The sequence below is a fragment of the Fukomys damarensis genome, unplaced genomic scaffold (assembly GCF_012274545.1).
Source record: "Fukomys damarensis isolate Sample0158 unplaced genomic scaffold, DMR_v1.0_HiC HiC_scaffold_36, whole genome shotgun sequence".
In the NCBI taxonomy this organism is placed as follows: Eukaryota; Metazoa; Chordata; class Mammalia; order Rodentia; family Bathyergidae; genus Fukomys; species Fukomys damarensis.
Genome location: NW_022900948.1, coordinates 46,710,268 through 46,732,882, shown reverse-complemented (window position 1 = coordinate 46,732,882; position 22,615 = coordinate 46,710,268). Strand labels below are relative to the sequence as shown.

Below are 22,615 nucleotides of genomic sequence, written 5' to 3'. Positions count from 1 at the left end.
CAGGCTGCTCAGTGTGGGGACCCTCACTGGACCCCACGAAGTCCCTTTTGTGCACAATCCTCGGCCCTGGTGCAGATGTCTGCCCTACCTTCCCTCTCCACTGGCCTCTGAAAGCCTCCTACCCAGGCCCCAGCCTCATGCAAGTCCACCTGGGACGATGGCTCATCAGGGGGACCTCAAGGACATCGTGTGGCCCTGTAGTTCTGTGCAATGTTTGTGTGTTGAGCTCTGGCCACTGCTCGGTCCAAGATCTCCCCACCTTCCCCACGGCTCCCCCTGCGGGCCATGATCTTAGGGAGCCAATGCAAGGCCCCTTCGTGCACAGGCTGAGGCAGAGTGATTGCTCAAGTTCTTTATTTAGAATTAGACAGAGTCAGGGGAGGGTGGGGGGCTGTGGCGGGAGTGGCAGTCCATCGTATGCAGCCCTGTCTTGGCAGCAGCAGGGGCTCAGCCCATGCAGACCTGGTTGGCAGCTGTGACGGGAAGAAAAGCGGAGGGAGGAGCCTCAGGAAGTGGGGACACCAGACCAGTGATCTTCCATCCCCAGGCGGCTGGGCAGACCCCTGGGCAGCTGTGCAGAGTGATCCTGGCCTCTCTATGATCACCTGACCTCTGGCAACCCCAGTGGGTATGTGGGGTGTGGTGGTGGACAGGGAGGCCAGGGAGTGAGAATGGACAGTAACAATGGGAAGAGGTGAGCAACAATGCTTAAGAAAGGATTTCCCGAAGGTCCTGGGATTTATGCTCCAGGCCGGCTCCTGCTTGGCCCAGGCAGGGTCGCTCTTGCCTTTTGGGGATAGGAGTGGGACTGGAGCAGATGAGACCTCGAATCCCAGGAACCCAGGACTCTGGGCCTTTCCCATGTCCTCCCAGAGCGTCACTTACCCAAGTCACACTAGGAGACACATTTGTCTGCGGGAACCAAGAAAAGCCAAAGAGTAAGAAAATGCCCTGGAAGAAGGCCCGGGTCCCGTCTCACCCACACCCTCCCCGTCTACCCTCCCATGATCAAGACCCCAACTAGAGACCCTGTGACCCTGGGAGGGACAGGGAAGGTGTGAGGGACCCAGGGGGATGCTGGGGGACGCAGAGGGCGCACTGGTGAGGACGCGGGGAGGGCCCTTGCTCACCGCTTTGCTGGGGGATGACCATGTGCTCCAGAGGGAGTTTCTTGTGCTTCATGAACTTCTTAAATTCCCGCAGGGCCTCTGGGTTTTCCTCCGGGGTCCTCGCTGTGAGGGAGGGCCGGGAAGTAGAGGGGGGGACGGCTGCTCAGCTCTGCAGGGAGCCGATGGCCCTGAGGACCTGGCTACCACCCCGCACCAGGGGCTTCACTCTGAGAAGGGACAAGGTGCCAAGGTGACCCTGTCTGTGCCACAGACCCCAGGAAGCAGCGCTCGGCATCTGTAGCAAGCAGGTCCCCTGACAGCATGGTCAGTGCCTGAGGGCCTGCAGGTCCCTGACAGTCCACGCCTTGCTGACACCCTTCCCAGTCCGGAGCTCACTCTCTACCAGAGCAGCACGCCGTGCGCAGTGCTCAGAAGCCAGCCCAGGGGCCTCCTTAGTCCCCAGTGCCAGGATAAGGCATCTAAAAGTTGAGACAGGAAGCTGGGGCACGAGACAGGAAGAGCTTCTCACCCAGGAGCTGTGCGAAGCGTACAGGCATGCCAAACATCTGGTGTTGAACATAGAAGATGATGTGGTCTTTCACGGACATCTCCTCTACAGATATGATCATGTTTTGTGCTGTAGATGAACAGAGAAAACAGCTCTTTAGTGTCTTCATTCCTAAAAAAAACACTTGAGACCATAAGGAGTGGTCTGGAATGTCGCAGGCACCACCCAGGAGACCCAGCCAGGCCCAGGCAAGCCCTGTGCTGAGCCCTGTGGGGAGGGTGCCAACTGAGCCAAGGACTACGATGACAGAGGGCAGGGACGTCGAGGCTGGAGCTTGGCCCAGACCTGAGCAGCTGCCCTGGCCTGCATCCCAGGCCCTCAGCCCGCACCTTCCCCGTGTGTGCACAACAGGACCGCCCAGAAGGGAGCAGGTGAGCTCAGCCTGCTCTGCAGATAAGCCAGAAATATCTAGTGTGTGGAACAGGGGCACGAGTCCTTCAGGAAGGGTGCGGCAGCTCCTCCAGGGGCGTGGGCAGAGAAGGGGCCCCGCCCTCCCCAGCAGCGACCACTGTGCAGGCTGAGCCCGGGCACAGTTGGGCTGGACTCACTGGTTTTGAATTTTTTAGGATTCTTGGTTCTGTGCATCTCAACTGTCTTCTCTTCACATTTATCCTTATAGCTGGAAAACAGGAGGCTCGTGGGAGTCTGTGCCCAGGTCACACCCGAACCTGGCTCAACTCCCCACATCCATCGACCCCAACCAGGTGGCACCAAAAGTTCCACTGCTTCCCATCAAAGCTGTAGGATGCTGCCTGGGACTGTGGCCCCAAAGGCCAGGGGACATTTCGCCCCCTTCCCTCAAAATGTGGTTGGGGGCAGAAGAGACTCAGGGGACCCAAGGTGGGCCATACTCACAAGAAGGAAAGCTGGACTTCATAGTCTCCATTCTCCAGAGCTGTCAGCGTCACGGGGTATGACTTCTTGGGTTGCATGTTCTCTGGCATCTTCTTATTGGCTACCATGGCCTTCAGGTACCAGATCCCTTCCATCTGGAGCAGGTTGGGCCATGAACCCACTACAGCCCAGCCCACATGCCGGCCCATAACCTAGACACTCTTACAGCCCGGGCTGCAGCCCCCAGAGGCAGGCGGGGCTCCCACCTCCACCCCCGTGCTCAGGAGAGCAAGCCCAGCACTCAGGTGCCCAGCTCCTGTGAGGGCAGAGCACATCCTCCCTCCCTCGGACATGTTCTCTCTGAGGACAAGGCCCCAGGCCCAGGGGGGGACCCACTGGGGACCCGGCCCCTCAAATCCTTCTTCTGGATCTGGGTGTCATGCAACAAGACCCCTGACCGACACCTGCTCCCTGTTCTGGCTACTCTGCTGGAGTAGCCATGGCTGCTGACAGCACAGATGCCCCCAAGTCTGGTCAGTCTGAACTACGAATGTCAGTCAGAACCCAGCCATAGATGCCACCTCTTGTAGAAAAGGCTCCCGGCTGCTGCCTACTCCCCAGCAGCGCTGGCCTTTCTTCTGCCCCCACCCACCACTATTGCCCAGCCTCACGTTTTTCCTCTCTGGTTCAGCATCCTGGGCCTGCAGGGAAGCCAGCAGACTGAGCAGCAGGATGGTCCAAGTCAAGGTCTTCATCTCCAGACTGTTAGGCAGCTCACAGCTAGGGCAGTGTCCGGCTGAGCTGAGGCGTGTGGAAGGGCTGCCGCGGTCCCTCATGGGATGGCCTTTAAATTCCTAGTTTCTGGTGGCCTGTGAGCACTTGGCAATGACCACAGCCCTCCCGCCCCCCTGTTGCAGCCAATTACACATACACCTGAGAGGTGAAATGCTGTTATTGTTGGGATCTGATTAATCAAAATTTAGTTTCACCCGGAGATGAAAAGACAGGCAGCACCATCCAGCTGTGCACACAAGGGTGCTGTTTGCTGACCAGCCTGCCCCGGGGAGATGCACCAGTCACTTGCAGGCTTGGGGACAAGTGCCTGTGCCAGCCAGGAAGGGAGATCTTGGCTTTCTTCACCCTCCCTCTCCGCCCTGTCCTCCAGCTGCCCATGGCTCAACTCTCTGGCCAGCTGTTCCTCCCTCCCTCCCGAACCTTGCTGCTCCGGGAGGGACCCAGCTCCTCAGCCTCACACTGTCCACCTGTTCCCCAGAGTCCAAGCTCTCCTTGCCCTGGGAGCCCACCCTCATTGCCCTTCCCCTTCCTGGGGTGCCCCAACCCTAGAACTTCCGGTGGTGCGGGCACTATTTTATGTCTCAAGATCAGTTTAGTTCACCACCTCCGAGCACTCACCTTCATACACCTTGCCACCCTGCTTCTTTCTGTGTCCTAAGGCTACCTGTGTTCTCTTACCTCCCAGCACCATCACCTTGGATGCCAGGTTCCAAGACAAGAATTTTCCAGCAACTCAAGATTCATTCCATATCAGAGGCCCTCTCAACATCACACCTGTCTTAACTTCGGCAAGGAGGACTTTCTCCCTTCATCTCTTTAGCACTCTTTAGCATGTAGCAGAGGCCATCCAACTAAAAACTTGCCACGGTTACTATTTCCCCATAGCTTAGGGCACCAGATGGTGAAGTTTGTGTTGCTAGGTGGTACGTGCCAGGTGGCAGTAGGTGTAAGCTGGGGTTGTATTTTGATTGTTAGTGTGTTGTTGTGTGATGTGTGTCTTCACGGTTTCGTCTTTGGCTCTCAGATCTCCGGAGAAAGAAAGTATCTGAGGACCCTCACCCCCATCCAGATGTTAGGCAGACCACAAGATTCCAAACTTCAGGCCCATATAGTAGTGGCAAAAGAGGAGTTGGGAGGGAATGAGCATATTATGTACATGTGAGGATTTGAATTTTTGTAACCAGAGGGTAGGTTCCAACGAATAAATTGCAGAGATGACGGCCAAGAATCTGTCCCTTGAGTTTGTCACAGAGGCTACTTCTGATGTCGAATCTGGGTCCACTTTCATTTCCCACGTCCCAGAGTGGCCTGGCTCTGTGGCTTGCACTGACCAACAGAAGGAGGCAGGAGCGACATGTGTCCACTCCTATCCCAGCTCTTAAGCGGCTGTAACTGCTTTCACTCTTTTGGAAGTTATGACCTGTCTCATACAGAAGCCCACCAGCCACGTGGGGAAAAGCATAGGAGACCACGTGCAGATGGGACTGGGGGACGAGGGGCCTCCCACCCCCAGAGGCCCCAGTCCCATCAAGAGGTGCCAGAAGTCATCCTGGAGCCTCCAGCCAGAGTCACCGTCTCAACCAAAACAGGGAGGCAGAGACACAGGGAAGTCATCGAGCCCTCGCACAGGCAGAGCGCTGGTCAAGAATCACGATGCTGTTTCAGCCGTTACGTTTTCAGCAACAGACACTGAAACACCACCCCTGTCAAATCTTAGCCTAATGAAATTTCATTTTGGGAACTGTGAAGCAGCAAATTCTGATTCTGTCTTTCCTCCTACATCCATTTGCTGGCTCGTTCTGTACAGAGCCTCCCTCCTCCACCTCTGTCTCTGTCTCTCTTGACATCACTAAATTTACTAATTTACAACCTTTTCTCCAGGACTGAGGGCGTAGCTCCGTGGCAGATGCTTGCCCTGGATTTGATCCTCAGCACCTCTTCCACCCAAACTTAAGCATATTATAGAAAAATGCGTTCATTATGAATTTTCAAGCAAAACTTGTACTCAAAGTATCAAATCCATACAGAGGAATCCAAAACTCCTCCGCAGTCGGGGTGAGGAGCTCCCTTGAATGCACCTCCCAGGCCATACAGTCTTGGCTATTTGGCCAGTAACTGAGGGGACGCGGTCACTACACCGCCCTGGGAGAATGGAAGGCAGCCTGTCCCCGGCATCTCCTGCAGTCTATGCTGGGTTGTATTGTTGATGTGACCACTCATCCCCACCAGCTCCAGGATGCCGTGCCTCTGAGGGGACCTCAGGGTTGGGGTTCCTTCCCCCAGCCCACCGTGGGCCCCCACTCCCTGCCTGCAATCAGAGCTCTAGCCCCAACCCCAAACCCAGCCTCTAGAGCTTTCCTCACCCTAGCATAGCTTCCCCCAGGCCCGGCCCCATCCCGGACCGCCCAGCCACGATGGACTCATGTCCAAGGCCGGGCTCAGGGGCTACCCCCTCAATGTTGTGTGAGACAATCTTGGGGTCCACTGACCTGGGTTCAAACCTCCTCCGGGCCTCGCCACGGTCCTGTGAGAGTCGGGCTCAAGGGCGACCTCTCAGCTCAGCTTGTGTGATTGGAATGGATCAGCGACTGCACCTTGAGAGTGTGCTGAGGAATAAAGCAGGAAGATAAAGGTGCCCAAGAGGCTGGACTCAGATGAGAGCCCAGCACAGGACGAGGTTTCTGACTGTCGCCGGGGATGAGTGAAGAACAATGCTCCCAAGTCCCCCAGGCGTGGCTGGGCATGGGTGCTCAGAGCTGAGTGCCCTTGAGTGCTGGAGCAGGGACAGAGGACATGAGGCTGGCCGTGCAGACCCCATGGTGTGAGGTGCGCTAGGGGCCAGGGGTCTCATGCACCTTCCATCTCAGGTCCTGGCGGGCCCCATTTGTACATCAGACAGTGGACACGAAGCCCAGCCACCCTGAAAATGTCCTCTACATCTTTCCATGGGAGGGAGGTTTGTGCTGCCCCAGCATTGGGCATGGGGGAGGGGCCGGAGGTGAGGGCTCTGATTCTCGTGGCCAACACTCTCTGAGACAATCAGGAAACGGAGCAAGACAATGGGCAGAACTGACCGGCGCCTAGGGCACTGGCAGAGTGTGGGGTAGAATGGAGGATTATAGCTTCCAATGCCAGGCTCAGCCCTTCCGTGGGTCAGCTTAGATATGGGCTCTGTGGTCCTGGAGACCCCTGCCCACCTCTCCTTTATGGGCCCTTTCCTCTCTGCTCTCTTAGGTCCACCCGGAAGTGCAATCACACACGCGCACACATGCACACACACACACACACACACTTGAATCACCATGAAATAGACCAGAGGAGCAAGAGACACTGGGAGGAGACGGGAAGAAGGAAGAGGTTGGAAGCAGCCAGGAAGGGAAGTACGTCCTTCCCGGTCACCACTCCCGGGATCCACCTCTTCCAACCAGACCCCATCTTCTAACATCACATCAAATCAGCTTCCAAAAGCCCTGCCTGTGGTTGCATGAGGATTTGCGGGGGAGCACTCTTGATCTAAACTATAACAAGCTCCAACCCAGAGCATGTGCTACTCAGGATTGAGGAGCAACAAGGATTGAAAGGAGGCTTAAAATGAATATGAATAACGCTTGGAGGTCATCTTCACAGGGGGCGCTGTAGTCCATTCCACTAACCATCTATTTAAATTGTTTTTTGGTTGTGGCCCTCACCACACCGAAGCTTCCGTTATAGAACAAACTCGAGTTATAGGGTGGGTAGGTCAGTAAGAGTGGACTGAGGTAGAAAGTGTTGTCTGACCATCTCAGCCCACCTACAACTGTCCCAGACAGTTCCCGGCACACTGACAGATTCGTAGCTTTCCACCTCAGAAGTTTTTCTCCTGTGTTCCCTGTGGTATACACGGCTGAAACCCAAATGTGCAGCGAATTCCCACGTTCAATTAGTGGGAGTAATAACTCATTGGACGTACAGTCAGTGCTCAGCCTTCCCAAAAGAAGGCTCACGTCTCAGGCACTTTTCTTGTCACTGAGACACGTTACCCAACACCCATAACTTAAAGGAGAAGAGATTTATTCTGGCTCATTTTTTATAGAGGTTTCAGTCCATGGTTAGCCAAAAGAGAAACGGTAGGCAGTGGGGTGTGGAGGAGGAGAAGCTGCTCACATCCCGGCAGCCAGGGAGCACATCTTCAAGGGAGGAGCTGATGGTGATATGTTTTGGGTTTTTTTTAACATTCTAGAAATATTTATTCCATTGCTGACTGTTAGGCTGCAACATGCAACTGTCAACAATGAGTTACCACCCTCACTCCTACAGCAGCACCAAATGCTATGGTACCACTAAGGTTCTCAGCCTTTCAAAGTCTTACTGCCAATATCATTATGCCACAGCCAACCTGGTTCCCTTTGTGTAAAGTGGAGCGATTCCGGTGATCACCTCCCCCTTCCCCACTTGGGAGTCCCCTTAGTCAGAGGGCTGCATCCTGTTTGGTCGAGCAGTGTACTACTATATGTTACCTTTACAACCTTGGCACCTGTGTGATATTTTGTTTCAAGTAAACTGTGTGAAACTTTCCCTGCCCCCACTTAGCAAAGTTCTGCTCCTGGAAAATCCCACTTGTGCACGCCCTTTCCCTGAGCCCTCCCCAACTAAAAGAGATGCTTAAAAGACACCCATAAGCTGCTTTTCAGGGCTGAGAGTTTTTCGAGAGCAAGCTTGCTCTCAACCGCCGGCAATAAAGGACTCAAGTTTGGCTCAGAGTGTGGTGATTCTCTATAATCTCTCAAGATTGAGTGTAACGATTACTTAAGAAATAAACCTTGTAGGGACTTAAAAGCACTTATTCTCCATAAAAAGTAACTCTGATTTCATGCACAAAACTCCAATGAGCAAATTTTAGGTCCATAATAGAAACAAAAAAAAATTATTCTAGTTTTGTAAATTATAAGAAATAAAATAAGCATTTCTATTTGCCTTATAATGAGGAAATAACATTTTTTTTCCTACCAGAAATCGGGACAGTAACTCTGATGATTCCTTTGAGTCATAAAGTTGCCCACTAGTTTTGTGTCCAAAGATGTTCAGAAATAAGCAGTTGCCTTATCTTTCTTATACAATCCAAAGAAATATTTCTGGTATGTGCAGGAGTTACAGGTTATGTATATACTATAGATCCTTGTGATAACATTCAAGAGGGCTATTCTCCCCATTAGAAAAAAACTTAACCTTGAAAGGTAAAAGGAAATCCTCAATATCCCTAAGCAAAAAAGGAAAAACAACCACAGGTACTTTTATTGGTCAGTAGAAACCACTGCAAATGAATTCTCTGTCTCTAGGGCAGAGAATTCTCTTGAAGAACTTATAACAACTGAGACAGGAATGAAGTGCCCTCAGAGACTTTAAAGATTATTTTAAAATTCGTATGAAAAATCACAGGAGCTACAACTTCTAGCTTCTAGAATTTCTAGACTTCCGACTAGGAGATCTGCAAGATTTAAATTTAAATAACTACACAGCGGAACATTTTCCATTTTAGTATTTGAGAACATCTTAGAGGATGTTTATGGGATGTGAAACTGTTGGTCACAGGGGAATTTCTAAAATGTTAGTAAACCATGGGGGGAGGAAAACAAAAAGCAGGAAGACTGCAGTGCTCAAAGTGAATAGGGTGACAGACTAGCTCTGGGCTGGGACTTCCTTCTTAATCCATGGGCCTCTGGCTACACAATGTTATACTTGCTCTTATATTAAATAAACCAAATCCGAAAAATATATTTAATAATTTAAGTCTTTTTGTTCAAAGAGTAAATGAGAAAAAAAAACTGTTAACATGATGAAAAAAAGAGCTACCTCTACAGGTTTAGCATAAGTGATACATGTATTCAAGTACATCACTAAAATGAAAAACTCCAGTTATAATCATTAAAAATTAGATATCTAGATTAAAATCTAAGCGATCATGTGCAGAAATGTATGCTGGGGGATGTAGCTCAGTGGTGCTATGCCTGCCTGGTAAGCACAAGATCCCAGGTACAGGAAAAGAAAGAAAGAAAGAAAGAGAGAGAGAGAGAGAGAGAGAGAGAGAGAGAGAGAGAGAGAGAGAGAGAGAATTGCACAATGTTGATAAAATAAAAGATCAAATAAATGTGGATACATGCTGTATTTATGGATTCAAAACTTTAATATAATAAAGATGTTATTTCTCACAAATAATGGAAACATTTAAAGTAATTTCTATCCAATTCCCCAAAAGAATTTCTATAGGTGTAGTCAAGATTATTTTAAAATTCATATGAAAAAGCAAAGGAGCTATAATTTCTAAAAAATTTTTAAAGAAGAATTAAGCGGGTCAATGAGGCTACTCAATTTCAGTCCTTATACTTCTGCAGTAAATTGATATTTGTGGCAATGGCAGATGGATAGATTCACAGAACAACAGGACAGACAGCCTGAAAGCCCTGAGTCAGACCTACACACCCTGATCCAGACGGCTTTTTACAAAGATGCAAAAACAACTCAATGAAGGAAAGGCAGCCTTCCTAACAAATAATGTGGAGAGATGAGACATCTATAGACAGAAGACACACGAAGACCCATAGCCTAAGCCTCATGCCTTGCCGTGGCTCAAATCTTAAGTGTCCCCCAAAGGGAAATATGTTGAAGGCTCAGTCCCCAGCTTGTGGCACTATTGAAAGATGGCGGAACCTTTAGCAGGTGGATCTAAAGATAAGTTAGGTCATTGAGGGCACACCCTGGAGTGGGAACATGAAGGCCCCAGCCTCTTCCTCACCCTTGCTCTGTTCCCTTGGTCCCTGGCAGCCAAGAGGTGAGCAGCCTCCTCCACCACTGGCTCCTGCCACGATGCTCTGTGCTGCCGTAGGATTATGTGACCATGGACTGAAACCTCTGAGACGGTGAGCTAAAATGTGCTTCTTCCTTACAAATAGTTTATCTCGAGTACTTATCACATTGACAGAAAGAAAAGTAGCACACGCCTTAGGGATCACAGACTTTCCTGGGAGACATAACACCCTAAAATTTGTAAAACGAAATAAACAGAAAATCTTTAGAATATGGAGCTCTGTTAAGAGTTTTTAGATTTATCATCAAAAGTCTGAGCCATGCAAGGAAAATTTGACAACATTGCCATCAAAACGGAAACCTTTTTCTCTGTAAGAGATACTCTTATGCAATGATGTGACAAGCTAAGGAGTGAGAGATAATAGGTACCAGCTGCCTATCTAATAGTTTCTAGTTTTTACAAGCCCTTCTGTACCACAACAGTTTTTAAAAATCTGAAAATGGATGTGGTGGGGATACAGCTCAGTGGTAGACCACTTGTCTGGAATGCACCAGGTCCTGACTGGTTCAACACAACAACAAAGCAAACAACAAAAAGCAATCAGAAAATTGACAAAATCCATAAAGGACGTATCAGTCACCAAAAAGATGTACAGATAGCAAATAAGAGCAGGAAAATATGTTCAGCATCATTAGTGGAATGCAATAAAAGTCTCAAGGATGTCATTACACACATTTCAAAATGACTACAAAGGACCTAGTGGCTACACACAATTCTAGTGAGGACCAGTGGAACCTGGACAATTTGTGCATTCCTAGTGGAACTGAAGAACTGTAGTCTTCTGAAACCAGTTGGCAGGTATTTTAAAGACCTAAACAGCCACAATCATATAACTCAGCAATTGCACTCCAGGGACTTATCCCAGAAAAGAGAAAGCCTACATTCCTGGGAAAATATGCAAGAAACATTTACAATAGCTTTACTTGTGATATCCCCAACTAGAAACATCATGTGCTTCAACAGGTAAATGGTTAACAAACGGTGGCCCATCCAGACAAAGCAACACTACTCAGCAATGGAAAGACATAAGCTATTAATGAATGCAGTGATCCAGAGTCATCTCCAAAGTTAAACTAAAAGGAAAAAAAGTGAAATCCACAATTTGATGTACTATATTGTACCTTTTATATAACATTCTTGAAGGACCCAGTTACATTAATGGAGCACAAACCAGCACTTTCCAGAAATGTAGGTGTGGTGGAAAAGAAGAGGGATTCCTGGGGATATTGGAGGCTTCTTAGCCAAAGCATATCTGTCTGCAGGAAGGAAGAAAATCTTCCTGCTGCCTGGTCCAGCCTGCCTTTCCCTACCTACTCACCTCTGCTCTGGCCGTGACCAGCTCTGACCCTGGGAAACCCACAAAATTCCCCAATATTCCTGAGTAGTGCCGCAGATTCTCTCACCATGTCTGAACCCAGGCCTGTAGAAGAAAACGCCCCGATTTATTTCTTCCTTAGCTTTTTTTTTCCCAGCACAACTATTCTCTTTACACCAGTATTTTTCATTGTTCATTATATAAACTTACTCATTTAGTCCACTGTGTTCTATCCCTGGATTAGGTGCTGTTTCATATAATTACATATTATTTTAAAGGTCATAAATACAATGGGGGAAAAGCAAATTGAAAAGGTCAGACAGGGACTATGGGGAGGAAGTGTTTGTATTTTAAATGGAATGCTTTGAGTCAACCTCACCAAGGTGACATTACAACACAGACTAGAAGACAGTGGGAGAAATGATCTGTGAACAAGTCAGGTGGCACAGGAATGTAGGAGGGAGACATCCAGGACATGCCTGGAGGGAGGAGAGGGTGCTGGCATGGGCCAGGATCAGATGGCAATGGAGCTGATGGTACTGGGTAAGACTCGTCGAAGACTGGTCAGGATTGACCATGGTGAGATGTGGGCAGCATGAGGACTTAATTTTTATTCTGAGTGCAATGGAAAGACCCTGAAAGGATTTGACAGAGTCAGAGTGTGTCTTGTATTTTTAAAGGGTCAATCTAAGGACAGATGGGGGGGCACAGAGTCCGATAAAACAATTGGAGAGATACCACAACAGTCTAGGCCAGAAGGACAGTGTGACAACATCTGCCCTGGTATCAGACCGTGTCAGAGCACGGACCTACCTATCAACCCCCAACAAAGAAAAAAGGGTAGGACATAAATTCAACATTAAATAGTCAATAGCTTTTCTTTTCTTTTCCAAAATATATTTTCAGTTTAATTTTCTTGCCTTTTTTTTCCCCCCTCATTGAGTTCATTGGTACATTTTAGGTATACAGTACAGTTACATTCATCATTGGGATCTTGTACCTTTACATGACAGGTCTTGTTTCTCATTTTAATAGCTTTTCTATATACTGATAATGAACTAGCTAAAAAAGAAATAAGAAAAGCAGTTCAATAGCTTCAAGAAACATTAAAATACCTAGGAATCAACCTAACCAGGGTGGCTGAAGAACTCTAAAATGAAAATTACAGAGCACTGAAGAAAGAAAAAGAAGACATCAAAGAAGATACTACAAGATGGAAAGACCTCTCTTGTCCATGGTTCAGCAGAATTATTATTGTTAAGATGGCTGCACTGCTAAGAGCAATCTACAGAGCCAATGAAAAATCCACCAAAATTCTAATGACATTCTTCACACAACTAAAAAAAAAAAAACCCTAAATTAATGTAGAAATATAAAACACCAAGAATAATCAAAGAAATCCTAAGCAAAAGTCTAAGGCTGCAGGCATCACAGCACCCAATTTCAAATTATGTTACAAAGCCATAGTAACAAAAACAGTATGGTCGTGACACCAAAATAGCCACATACGCCAATGGAATGTAATAGGAAACACAAAATCATACCTACACAACTACAGCCATCTGATTCTTGATAAAGGACCTAAAAACATACATTGGAGAAGCCAGCCTCTTAAACAAATGACACCAGGAAACTGGATATCCATATGTAGAAGATGAAACTAGATAGATCTCCATTTCTCACCCTGCACAAAAATCAGATCCAAATGGATCAAAGACCTATATATTAGACCTGAAACTTTGAAACTGCTAAAGAAAATGTAGGGAAAACACTTGAAACCACAGGTATAGCCAAAGACTTCCTGAATAAGACTCCAATATCACAGGAAATAATAGTAGGAATCAACAAATGGGACTAAAACAAATTTTAAAAGGTTTTGCCCAGCAAAGGAAACAGAGTGAGGAGACAACCTACAGATTGGGAGAAAATATTTGCCAGCTACTCCTCCGCCAGATGATTTATATCTAGAATATATAAAGAATTCAATAAACTTAACACCGGAAAAAAAAAATCAAATAGCCCCACCTATCAATAAATGAGCAAATGAATTGAGGCAGGCGGCACAACCACTGAGCTAAATCCCTGGCCCCTGAGCAAATGAATTGAAAAGATATTTCTCAGAAGAAAACTGCAAGTGGCCAATAAGTATAAGAAAAAATGCTTAACATCTTTAGCCATTACAGAAACGCAAATTGTTATGATTTCTACCTAGATGTCCCCAAAGGATTCATGCACTCATAGGTGGGGCTTTGGGGAGGTGATGGAATCATGGGGGCATGGCACTCATCAATGGATTAGTCCCTGATGAGTTCATACTTGAGTATGACCTTGGAAGGTGAAGCCTTATGGGAAGAGGTAGGTCACCAAGGGTGTAGCATGGAAGGGTCTGTCTCCTTTCCTCCTCCCTTCACCTCTCCCTCCTTCCCCACTGCTACGCCATTGACCTTTTCTCCTCTGCCATGTCCCTCTTTCTTGCTGCCCTGCCTTGGAATAAGCCAACTACAGATTGAAACTTCTACAAACTGTAAGCCAAAACAAACCTTTCCTCCTTTAACTTGTGAGGGACAGGGATTGTGTTTTGGCAACAAGGAAGTGACTGAGACACAAATCAAAACTACGATGAGAGCTAGGCATGGTGGTGCACACCTGTAATCCCAACCCTAGGGAGCCTGAGGCAGGAGGATCACTGTGAGTTCAAGGCCAGTTTGAAATACATAGAGACCCTGTCTCAAAAAAAACAAAAAAAAACCTACTTTGAGACTCCATTTCAACCTAGTCAGAGTGACTGTCATCAAGAATACAACAATGTGAAATAGGAAGAAAAGAGCTAAAGGTGTAGGGGAAGTGGGAAGGGTAGGGGAAAGGAAATAAGGGAAAAGAAAAAAACACATGAGAAAATGAAAATAAAGTATTTGTAAATACAGAAGGGACGAGGGGGTGAAGGGAGGGCAGGAGTAAGGGGAAAAAATGAGAACCAAGGCCTGTCATGTAAAGGTACAAGATCCCAATGATGAATGTAACTGTACTGTATACTTAAAATGTACCAATAAACTCAATGAGGAAAAAAAAAGAATACAAAATACAGTAAATGTTGACAAAGATGGAAAATGAAACTTCTACAATGCCAGTGGTTAGCAAGAGTTAGCACAAATACTCTAAAATCTCATCAAAATGTCTCACTCAACACACTTAAAGGAAGTTCTCTGGGTATGGAATTCTTACTAAGTGCTCTCAGCCAGCTGCCTAAGCAGCAGATTCCAAGTTTGAGAAGTCTGATCTCCTGGGTCTTCCCATCCTTTCTGTTGTGGCTCATGACAAAACAGAACTGGATAAGTAGGTTCGGCAAGTTAACAAGATAGAAGACAAATGTACAAAAAAATTGTATGTCTACATTCTAAAACTCAACTGTAAAATTTAAAACAATACTATCGATAGTCACTAAAAAATTTATCTAGATGTAAATCTAACCAATCTAACATGGGACCTGGTGCCACAGTTAGGACCAGAATGTCTAAGACAAAGGTCTAAGTGGCTGTTATGATTTAGATCTAAACATCACCCAAAAGTCTCACGTTAAGAGGTAAGGCCTGATTAAGAGGGTAGATGCCCTTCCACCATGCTGTTTCTGCCTTGGATCCATCCCAGTGATCCATGGACTGAACCAACTAGAAGCCATAAGCTAAATAAACCTCTCTTCCCTTAAATTCTGAGTTTGAGCATTTTGTCCCACCAAGAGGAAAGTGGCTAATACATAATATTGGGGTGGGATTGTTGCTGTTACTACCTGATCATGTTCTTTAGAAACCTTTAGAACTTATCACAGGAGAGTTTGGGAATATTAGGAGACTCTGGGCCAGGGATTTATCTCAGTGGTGCCGCTGCCTGCCTCACAACTACAAGGACCTGAGTTCGATAATTGGTATAAAAAAATAGAGAGAGAAAATTGGAAGACTCAGGCTAGAGATAACTAGACTGTGGTAAGTAGAGTTTGAGGGATGATTCTGGTCATAGCTCAGAAGACTGAAATGATGATAGGAATGTTGACAGTAAAGGCCAGCCTCACAAGATTTCAGTTGGGAGTGAGGACTCTGCTGGAAACTGAGCTAGAGGCCATATAAGTTACATTCTATCAAAGAATGTGTCTTTGTTCTGCTCATTCCCTAAGTCTCTGTGTGAGGCTGGATTTAAAGGACTAATTAATCTACCAGAGGAAATTTCAAAGCAGCCCAGCCTTCAAGCTGTAACATGGATAATGTTGGCTGCTTTTACATAAATCTACAGTGAGAAGCAGGAGCAAACACTAAATCTGAAAATTTGCAGTTCTTCCAGAAAGGAAGATTTCAAAGTTAAGGCAGGAGATTATTCTCACTGAAAAGATTAGCATTAAAGAGGCCAAGCACTTTGCATCTGTACAATCAACGATAGCTTGAGGGCATCTAATGAAATGCTCAGGCACCATCCATCCCAGGCCTAAGGGTCTAAAAGGGTAAACTCCTTTGAAAGACTTTCCTCCAGAAAAGATACCCTGTTTGTTCCGGCCCACTAGGGAAGTATTTCCCCACGTTTCAAGCACTCAGAGGCCACTGCAGCTTGGTCCAAAGAGGCAGACTGCTGCCTGAGCTGTGAGAAACTTTGGCATTATCCATGTGCTGTTTATTTTTCAAGCACGCACAATGCAAGAGTTATGGTGTCATAGAGGCTTCCATCTATGTTTCAGAATAAGGTCTGAGAGACCAGGCAAAAATGTGTAAAAGGGTCACAGTCCCTTCTAGGAGCCCTTGGAACAGTGAAGCTTACAGCTCTGAGAGTAGAGTAGAAGGATCTGTGGATAACCTAGGAAATTGGAACGTCTGCTGAAGAAAGCCACAGCCGGTGAATAGAGCCAACCCAAGAGAGAGGCCATATGGGTTGCAGCCAGCAAGGCTAGTAGGGACAGAGTTACCTAAACCCTTTAGAGTTCATAACTTACTAAAATCTGCATGCTGGACAAGGAGCTACTGGATTTACAATTTTCCCTGCTGGATTTCAGTATTGCTTTGATCCAATTCTCTTTTGTCTACATATTGCTCTCTTCTGAAAAGGGAATGTTTACTCTGCTCTTGTATCCTGGAAGCATGTAACTCTTTTTATTTTCACCTGGACTCATGATTATGCGTTTACCTTGAGTCACAGAAGAGACTACGGTCTTGGACTTTTCAGTAATGCTAGGACTATAAGTAAGACTTTGGCAACACTTTAAGATTAACTCAATGCATTTTTGTGTAATAAGTTTAGGATGAGCATTTTGGAGGCCATGGACAGAATGTTATTGTTTAGACCTAACCCCCCCCACACACACACTGTCATATCCTTGTGTTTATCTATATTTGGTTCATGTTCTGAGACTTTGCAAGAGACTAAGATTAAGGGTGGAAAAATAATCTGGTAGCAGAAATTTTAAGACAGCTCAAATTTCAATCTATGGTATGATCACTGCTGGCAGCTTTTAGCCAGGTTTATACTGAAAACCAAGAACAGAAGGGCCATTTAAAATGCTTTCATTTTTTCCACAAAGGAAAGGCCTATAAAGTTGGAGCAGAGGAGAATAATGTTGTTGAAAAGATGAGCATTAAAAAAGAAGCCAAGAATTTTGCATCAGAACAATAATAAAGATGCCTTGAGGGCATCCCAGGAATCAGCAAGACAACCATTTCCAGGCTAAAAGGTGCAAAAGTGAAGGACTTTTCTTTGAGAAGAGAGTCCTAGGGCTCCCTGCTCCAAATGAGCCATATAGAGAATTGGTTTTCTGGGATCCATCTCACAGTGCTCAGCAATCCAGGCACTCAGAAACCCTACACCCATGATCCAACAAGGCCTGGCTACTGCTCAAACTAGAGACAGAGCTTGGAATCATTTACATGGTTCTGGTTTTAATGCCATGCTGAACTCAAGAATTGTGGGGACAAGGAAGCTTCTGCATGTGTTTCAGAATGAGGCTGCCCTGCTGTGACCCTCTCTCCCCGCTCCTCCCCTCACAAACATCAGTCAGACTGAGCCCCCTGCCCTCCCCCTGCCCCATGGCAGCCATCTGTGTGTGCGCAGGAAGCTGTGAGTGTGCTGCAGAGTCCCTCCTTGTGATCACATATGAGCTGCTTCTCATGTCTGGGTGAGACAAAGCCCAGGCATATTGAACCCCATGTCACACACATGCCCAAAGGACATCAACCAGCTTTATTGATGACAGAGGCTTCAGCAGGTGTGGGTGTTGGGCTCTTGTAGGCAGAAATCTGCTTACAGGTGGAGGAGGGCGGCATGGTCCACAAATCCTCCTTCCTGGGCAGTCTCTGCAGCTCTCTCTCCTTACACATCTCTGTGGTATTCACAGGGCTCTGTAGCCTCAGAAAAACATCATGTATGAGGAGGGGTGTTCATAAGTCACCATAGTACAACAGAAATGACACCCAGAAGTACACCCAGCAAGTGAAAGTCGTGAGTAAAAGGGAAGGGAAAATCCCTTCCCCTTACCAGTATCAGGAGGGTCGATGATCTCACTTTTGTTCCGCCCTTTCCATTCCACATACTCCTCAAAGGTCCTCAGCACATCTGGGTTTTCCTTCAAGGTGCGGCCTGCAGGCCAGTTGGTTTAAGGTTGGTTTTGAGGCAGAGTGCCCAGGCCACTTAGCATTGGAGGGTTCCAGGGAGTTGCCCTCCTTCTAGAGCAGACACTGCCATTTCCACCCAGGCCATTGGGCACTGAGAGGATTCAAGCCTACTGATCCAGGGACACCTATGATGTGAGCCTTCCCAACCCAAACCTGAGAAGGAGCCAGCCAGCTGGAAGCCTTCCAGCAGGAATCGTTTTTGCCTTTTGTTTGGGACATGAGTCATGGGCCTGGAGTGAATTTTCATGAGGGCAACTGCCCTCCAGATGGTTTCCTTCTTTGAAGGCTCCACAGGAAGTGGTTCCCACCCACACTGATCCTAGAGAGCAGAGGACAGATGTACAGCTTTCTACAAAGGCACATCCTAGGCTCAGGGACACCCTGCCCTGTCCTCCTCCCCTGCCATCCCCAAAGGACAGACAGCCATGAGTGTAACAGCTGAAAAAGCAAAGTGAGAGGGATTCACATAGCAGTGAAAAAACTCTACCAGAAGCAACCCTTCATCCCCTCCTGAACAGGACTCCATGTCTCGGTCTGGCCAATCAGAGATTGTCCCCTGCCCCACAAAGATACTCATCCTACCCAGGATAGTCCCCCAGAGTGACAGGGAAGAAGGAGAGTCTCTTTGGCACCTGTGGGGACCTTGTCTCAGAGGATACACCCTGAGCCCCTCCTGAATGGCAACACGCACGTCACCCCAGAACTGGTCCACTCACACTGCGCACCAGAGTCACGCTGCCTTCCTGGCCAGCTTCCCCCATTTCCCTCTCCAGAGAGCCATCCTGGGATTTCTGATTCTCAGCAGGAGACATATTTGTAAGCTCTTGGCCCCTTTCATCCTCAGCTCAAATTCTGCCCAAGGAAGTCTGTGCCATGCAAACCACACTACACATAAACCCTGTTTGGAATGGATTTTTGTCCTCCCTTGAAACAGGGGTGACCTGAAAGATAGGATGGACAGGAGAAATTTGGGCTAGCAAAAAAGGTTGGGAAGTGAAAAAAGGTTGAAGGACAAGGGTCAGAATCTGGGTAGCACCAAGGACCCCTGAGGCCCACAGTCATGACCTGAAGGTGCTAGTGAGCAGGTAGTAGGGGTTCCTCTCCATGTCTCCCTACTCCATCCTGAGCCCACACACAGGTGACCACTGGGAGCTTGTGGGACCACAGCCTCCCAGAGGGCTGAGGTCAGGATGCACAGACACAGTGGCAGCACACCGAGGTTGGGAGGAGGGTTGTCAGTGTTGGGGAAGATGATATAGAGAGGCTCCACACCAAGAAGGACCTTGGAGCAGAAGGCAGGGGAACTCTGGCAGTCAAGAAAGGATGGTGACAACTGAAAGTTTCAGGGGTCTGCTGAGCCTCTGACAGGTTCGTGGTGGTGACAGGCTAAGTTCAGGGGCTCCACATGGGCACTGCTGACCTCTGGGGTCAGTGTCCTGGGTGGAGCAGGATTAAGTGGTGCTCTGTACTCTGCCCTGTGGGTGCCAGGATCCCACCTTTACCATCACGACAGTAACACATGTCTCTAGATGTTGCCTGATGTCCCAGGGCTCCACCTATGTCCCCTGGTCAAATCATGCTCACACCAATGGCTGACTGTGGACACAAGTCAGGGCCAGGGCCTGGTGGGTCATGAGTGGACAAGGGCCTTGGGTACCAGGAGTAGCATCTGAGACTTGAGGACGAGAGAGGCAAAGGGCTTACAAATTCCTCTTTTACCAAGGTCCAGGAATCCCAGGGATGGCTCAACAGGTGAGAACTACAAGGAGCTGGGCAGAAAGGAAGGGCACCATGTTTGTGCCTGGTGTCCCAGGAGTCCATGACCAACTTCTAAAAACAAAGAAAGGGCCAGTACACACCTAAGAGCTCCATCATCTCATAGTACACATAGGCCGTCATGCCCTTGTAGAATGCGATGGCATATTCCTTCCCTGGCAGGAGGTGGATGGAGATGAAATATCCCATAGCTGCAGGGGAAAGGAAGCTTGTAACCATCAAATCTCTTTCTGTGGGCTCTACTTAAAGAATTTGCATCTAGCCACTTACAGGTGTAGAAGGCACCAGGGATAATGAATTCATCTATTTGCATGTCGAAAGGAAAGCACACACTTTTAAACCTAAAACATGGGATCCAAACATGATTCTCCATCTAAGTATGTGCCCAATCCTTCCCTGCTCCTTCCCAAAGAGCCCACAGAGCAAGCTCTGACTCCTACATCCCCCTGAAGCACCATACCCCTAAGCCAGCTCTGCACCCAGTGTCCCCACAACACCAACTTTTGGGTGCCCAAGACCACAGAGACTGGCATTGTCAAGGGATGCCTGGAGTGGCATCAGAGGCCCCCTTTACAGGCATATAAGGCACCCAGCAGGAACATTGGCCCAAGAAAAACCTCCCACAGCCCAGGCTGGGACCTCTGAGCCATCCAAAGTCTCCTATCATGGTCCTGCTGATGAGGCCCAGGACTTCCTGGCTAGGATCTCTTTATAAAAGCAGGCCACAGCCCCAGAACATGGCTTGCTGTGGACCCTACATTCCCTCCCTGGGTGTTCCAGGTGGAACCAGCAGGGGAAATGTCAGGCAGGTGCAGAGAAAGATAATCCCACTCTGTGAGCTCAAGGCAGCCTGGCACCTGCCCGCCCCAGGTCATTTCCCACCCAGGAGGCCAGGTCCTGCCCTGGATCTCCAAAAGGTTTCCTGGATCATCCCTTGCTCCAACCCGTGTTCCTTACTGACTTGAAACCTAGAACAAAATCCTGAGGGATTCAGATGTTCTGTCTCTGCATGAATTGAACACAGCACCCACTCGGGCTTCTTAAGGACCTAGCAGTGCTGCCCTACAAGGTTTGGGTCACAGCGAGCTACGCAGAATGCAGCCGGTGCATGACCTGGCCTCCCGTGCTAAGCTCAGTGTCAATGAGAACACCACTCCGCTTGTCTTGGAGGTCACCAGGCACATTGGAGAGATGACAGGAAAGCATGCCATGTTCAATTAGAGTGACACGTTGAATCAGCTGTGACGTGGACAGTGTGAGAGATAAGGGACTGGGCTGGAGGACCAGGAACCAGGAGCGGAGTCGGGAGTCCACCTGCAAAGTACTCACCTAAAGTTCATCCTTAACTCAAATTGGGAGCTTTTGTTCCTGACAAACATGAAGGGAGGCAGTGGTTGAGTCTCCACAAGTGCAGGAATAGGTACATCTCCTGTCCAGCGTATTACATACCAGGTTCCTAAAAGCTGGAGAGAGGAAGTTATCCATCCTTGAGCGAGGTGTAAGAGGTAGAGAGCATTCAAGAAGAGATGTAGGCTGGAGCCAAAGTGGGAGAAAAGAAGGGATGAAAGCTTGCCTGAGAGCCTCAGTGCAGGATAGGGGAGCCTGGGACACTCAAAGAGAGGGAAAGGCCCAAAGCACAGCATAGCATCTCACCACCTAGAGCAAGCTAAGCCATGCAGGCTGGGGCAGGAGCTCTCCTGGGCTACACGCCTGCTGGGAGGCTCTGAAAAAGAGCTGACAAAAGTCACCAAAGGCCAGCTTGAACCTCTATATCTAGGAGGATGAGACAGGAAGACAAGAAAGGGGCTAGAGGGGACAAGAAGATTAGCCAGTGATGTGTGGGTGGCAAACTGGGCACGAGCTGAGCCATGGCTCATGCCATGACCACAGTTGCCACTGCTGGGTCCACCGGCTGGGACCTGGATCCCAGATCTCTGCTGGAACTTGGCTCCTCTAAGAACTGACCTCAGCAGTCTTCCCAAAACCATAAAGCACTTAGTGCTGACGCTATACGCTATATATATAGGCACCTGACAGTCACAGTAACCTTGAACATTTGACACCACAGAGAGCAGCCTCAGCTCCAGCTCCTACCTTGCTCCTGGCCTAGCTTGCCCACACTTTGACTCCATTTGCCACCTGCACCCAGGGCCTTGGGGTCATAGTTGAATCTTGGAGTATCTGGGTGCAACTCCTTGGTGCGGGGAATAGAGAGGAACCAGACCAAGGATTCGGTGTAAAAATGGCAGAGAGGAGAGCATGGTCTCCAAGGGTAGCCAAGAGCATTGCCAGCAAAGGATCAACTCCAAGGGAGGGAAAAAGAGGATTTGGGGTCACAGCATGGAGGCCCCTGGGTTGGGATACATAGGCCTGAGAGCTGGACTTACTAGAGTGAGCCAGGGACACTGGCACTAACCCCAAAACCTGTATGGGACAGGGTCAATTTAGCCCCCAGAAAGAGGGCATCAAAGATGAAGGACACTGCAAACAGGGCCTGAGCTGCTGTCTCATCATCTCCAGCATCTGAAATCTTGTGATACAACACACAACAGTGTCTTCAAGTCGGAAGTCCTTGGGTAATCCATAGTTTTATTTATAGGATCAGGAATGAGGGTTTCCCTGTGACATGAAAACCCTGACTACAATCTGTCTGGTGAACAGAAAGAAGCTTCTCAGCAGCCCCCAGCTGACAGAGGAGGGAAGCAGGTGCCTGGACTGCCGGGCTGGCAAGCCCCG

General features: G+C 48.2%; 1 protein-coding gene across 5 annotated transcripts in view; it reads right to left on the bottom strand.

The window, feature by feature from the left end:
• Positions 1 to 382: 382 nt before the first annotated feature.
• LOC104864462 (odorant-binding protein 2a-like) overlaps positions 383 to 22,615 on the bottom strand; it is a 59,265-nt gene continuing 37,032 nt past the window's right edge. For 4 of the 5 annotated variants that reach the window (XM_010627428.1, XM_010627431.1, XM_010627429.3 and 1 more), the window contains 7 exons: positions 3,183 to 5,912; positions 2,533 to 2,666; positions 2,226 to 2,296; positions 1,639 to 1,746; positions 1,131 to 1,232; positions 886 to 912; positions 383 to 473 (listed from right to left, as the gene is read on the bottom strand). In XM_010627428.1, coding sequence (XP_010625730.1) covers positions 896 to 912; positions 1,131 to 1,232; positions 1,639 to 1,746; positions 2,226 to 2,296; positions 2,533 to 2,666; positions 3,183 to 3,347 — 597 coding nt within the window. In that variant the 5' untranslated portion in view covers positions 3,348 to 5,912 and the 3' untranslated portion in view covers positions 383 to 473; positions 886 to 895. The remainder of the gene's footprint in view (positions 474 to 885; positions 913 to 1,130; positions 1,233 to 1,638; positions 1,747 to 2,225; positions 2,297 to 2,532; positions 2,667 to 3,182; positions 5,913 to 22,615) is intronic. The other variant, XM_010627432.1, reaches the window with a different exon arrangement.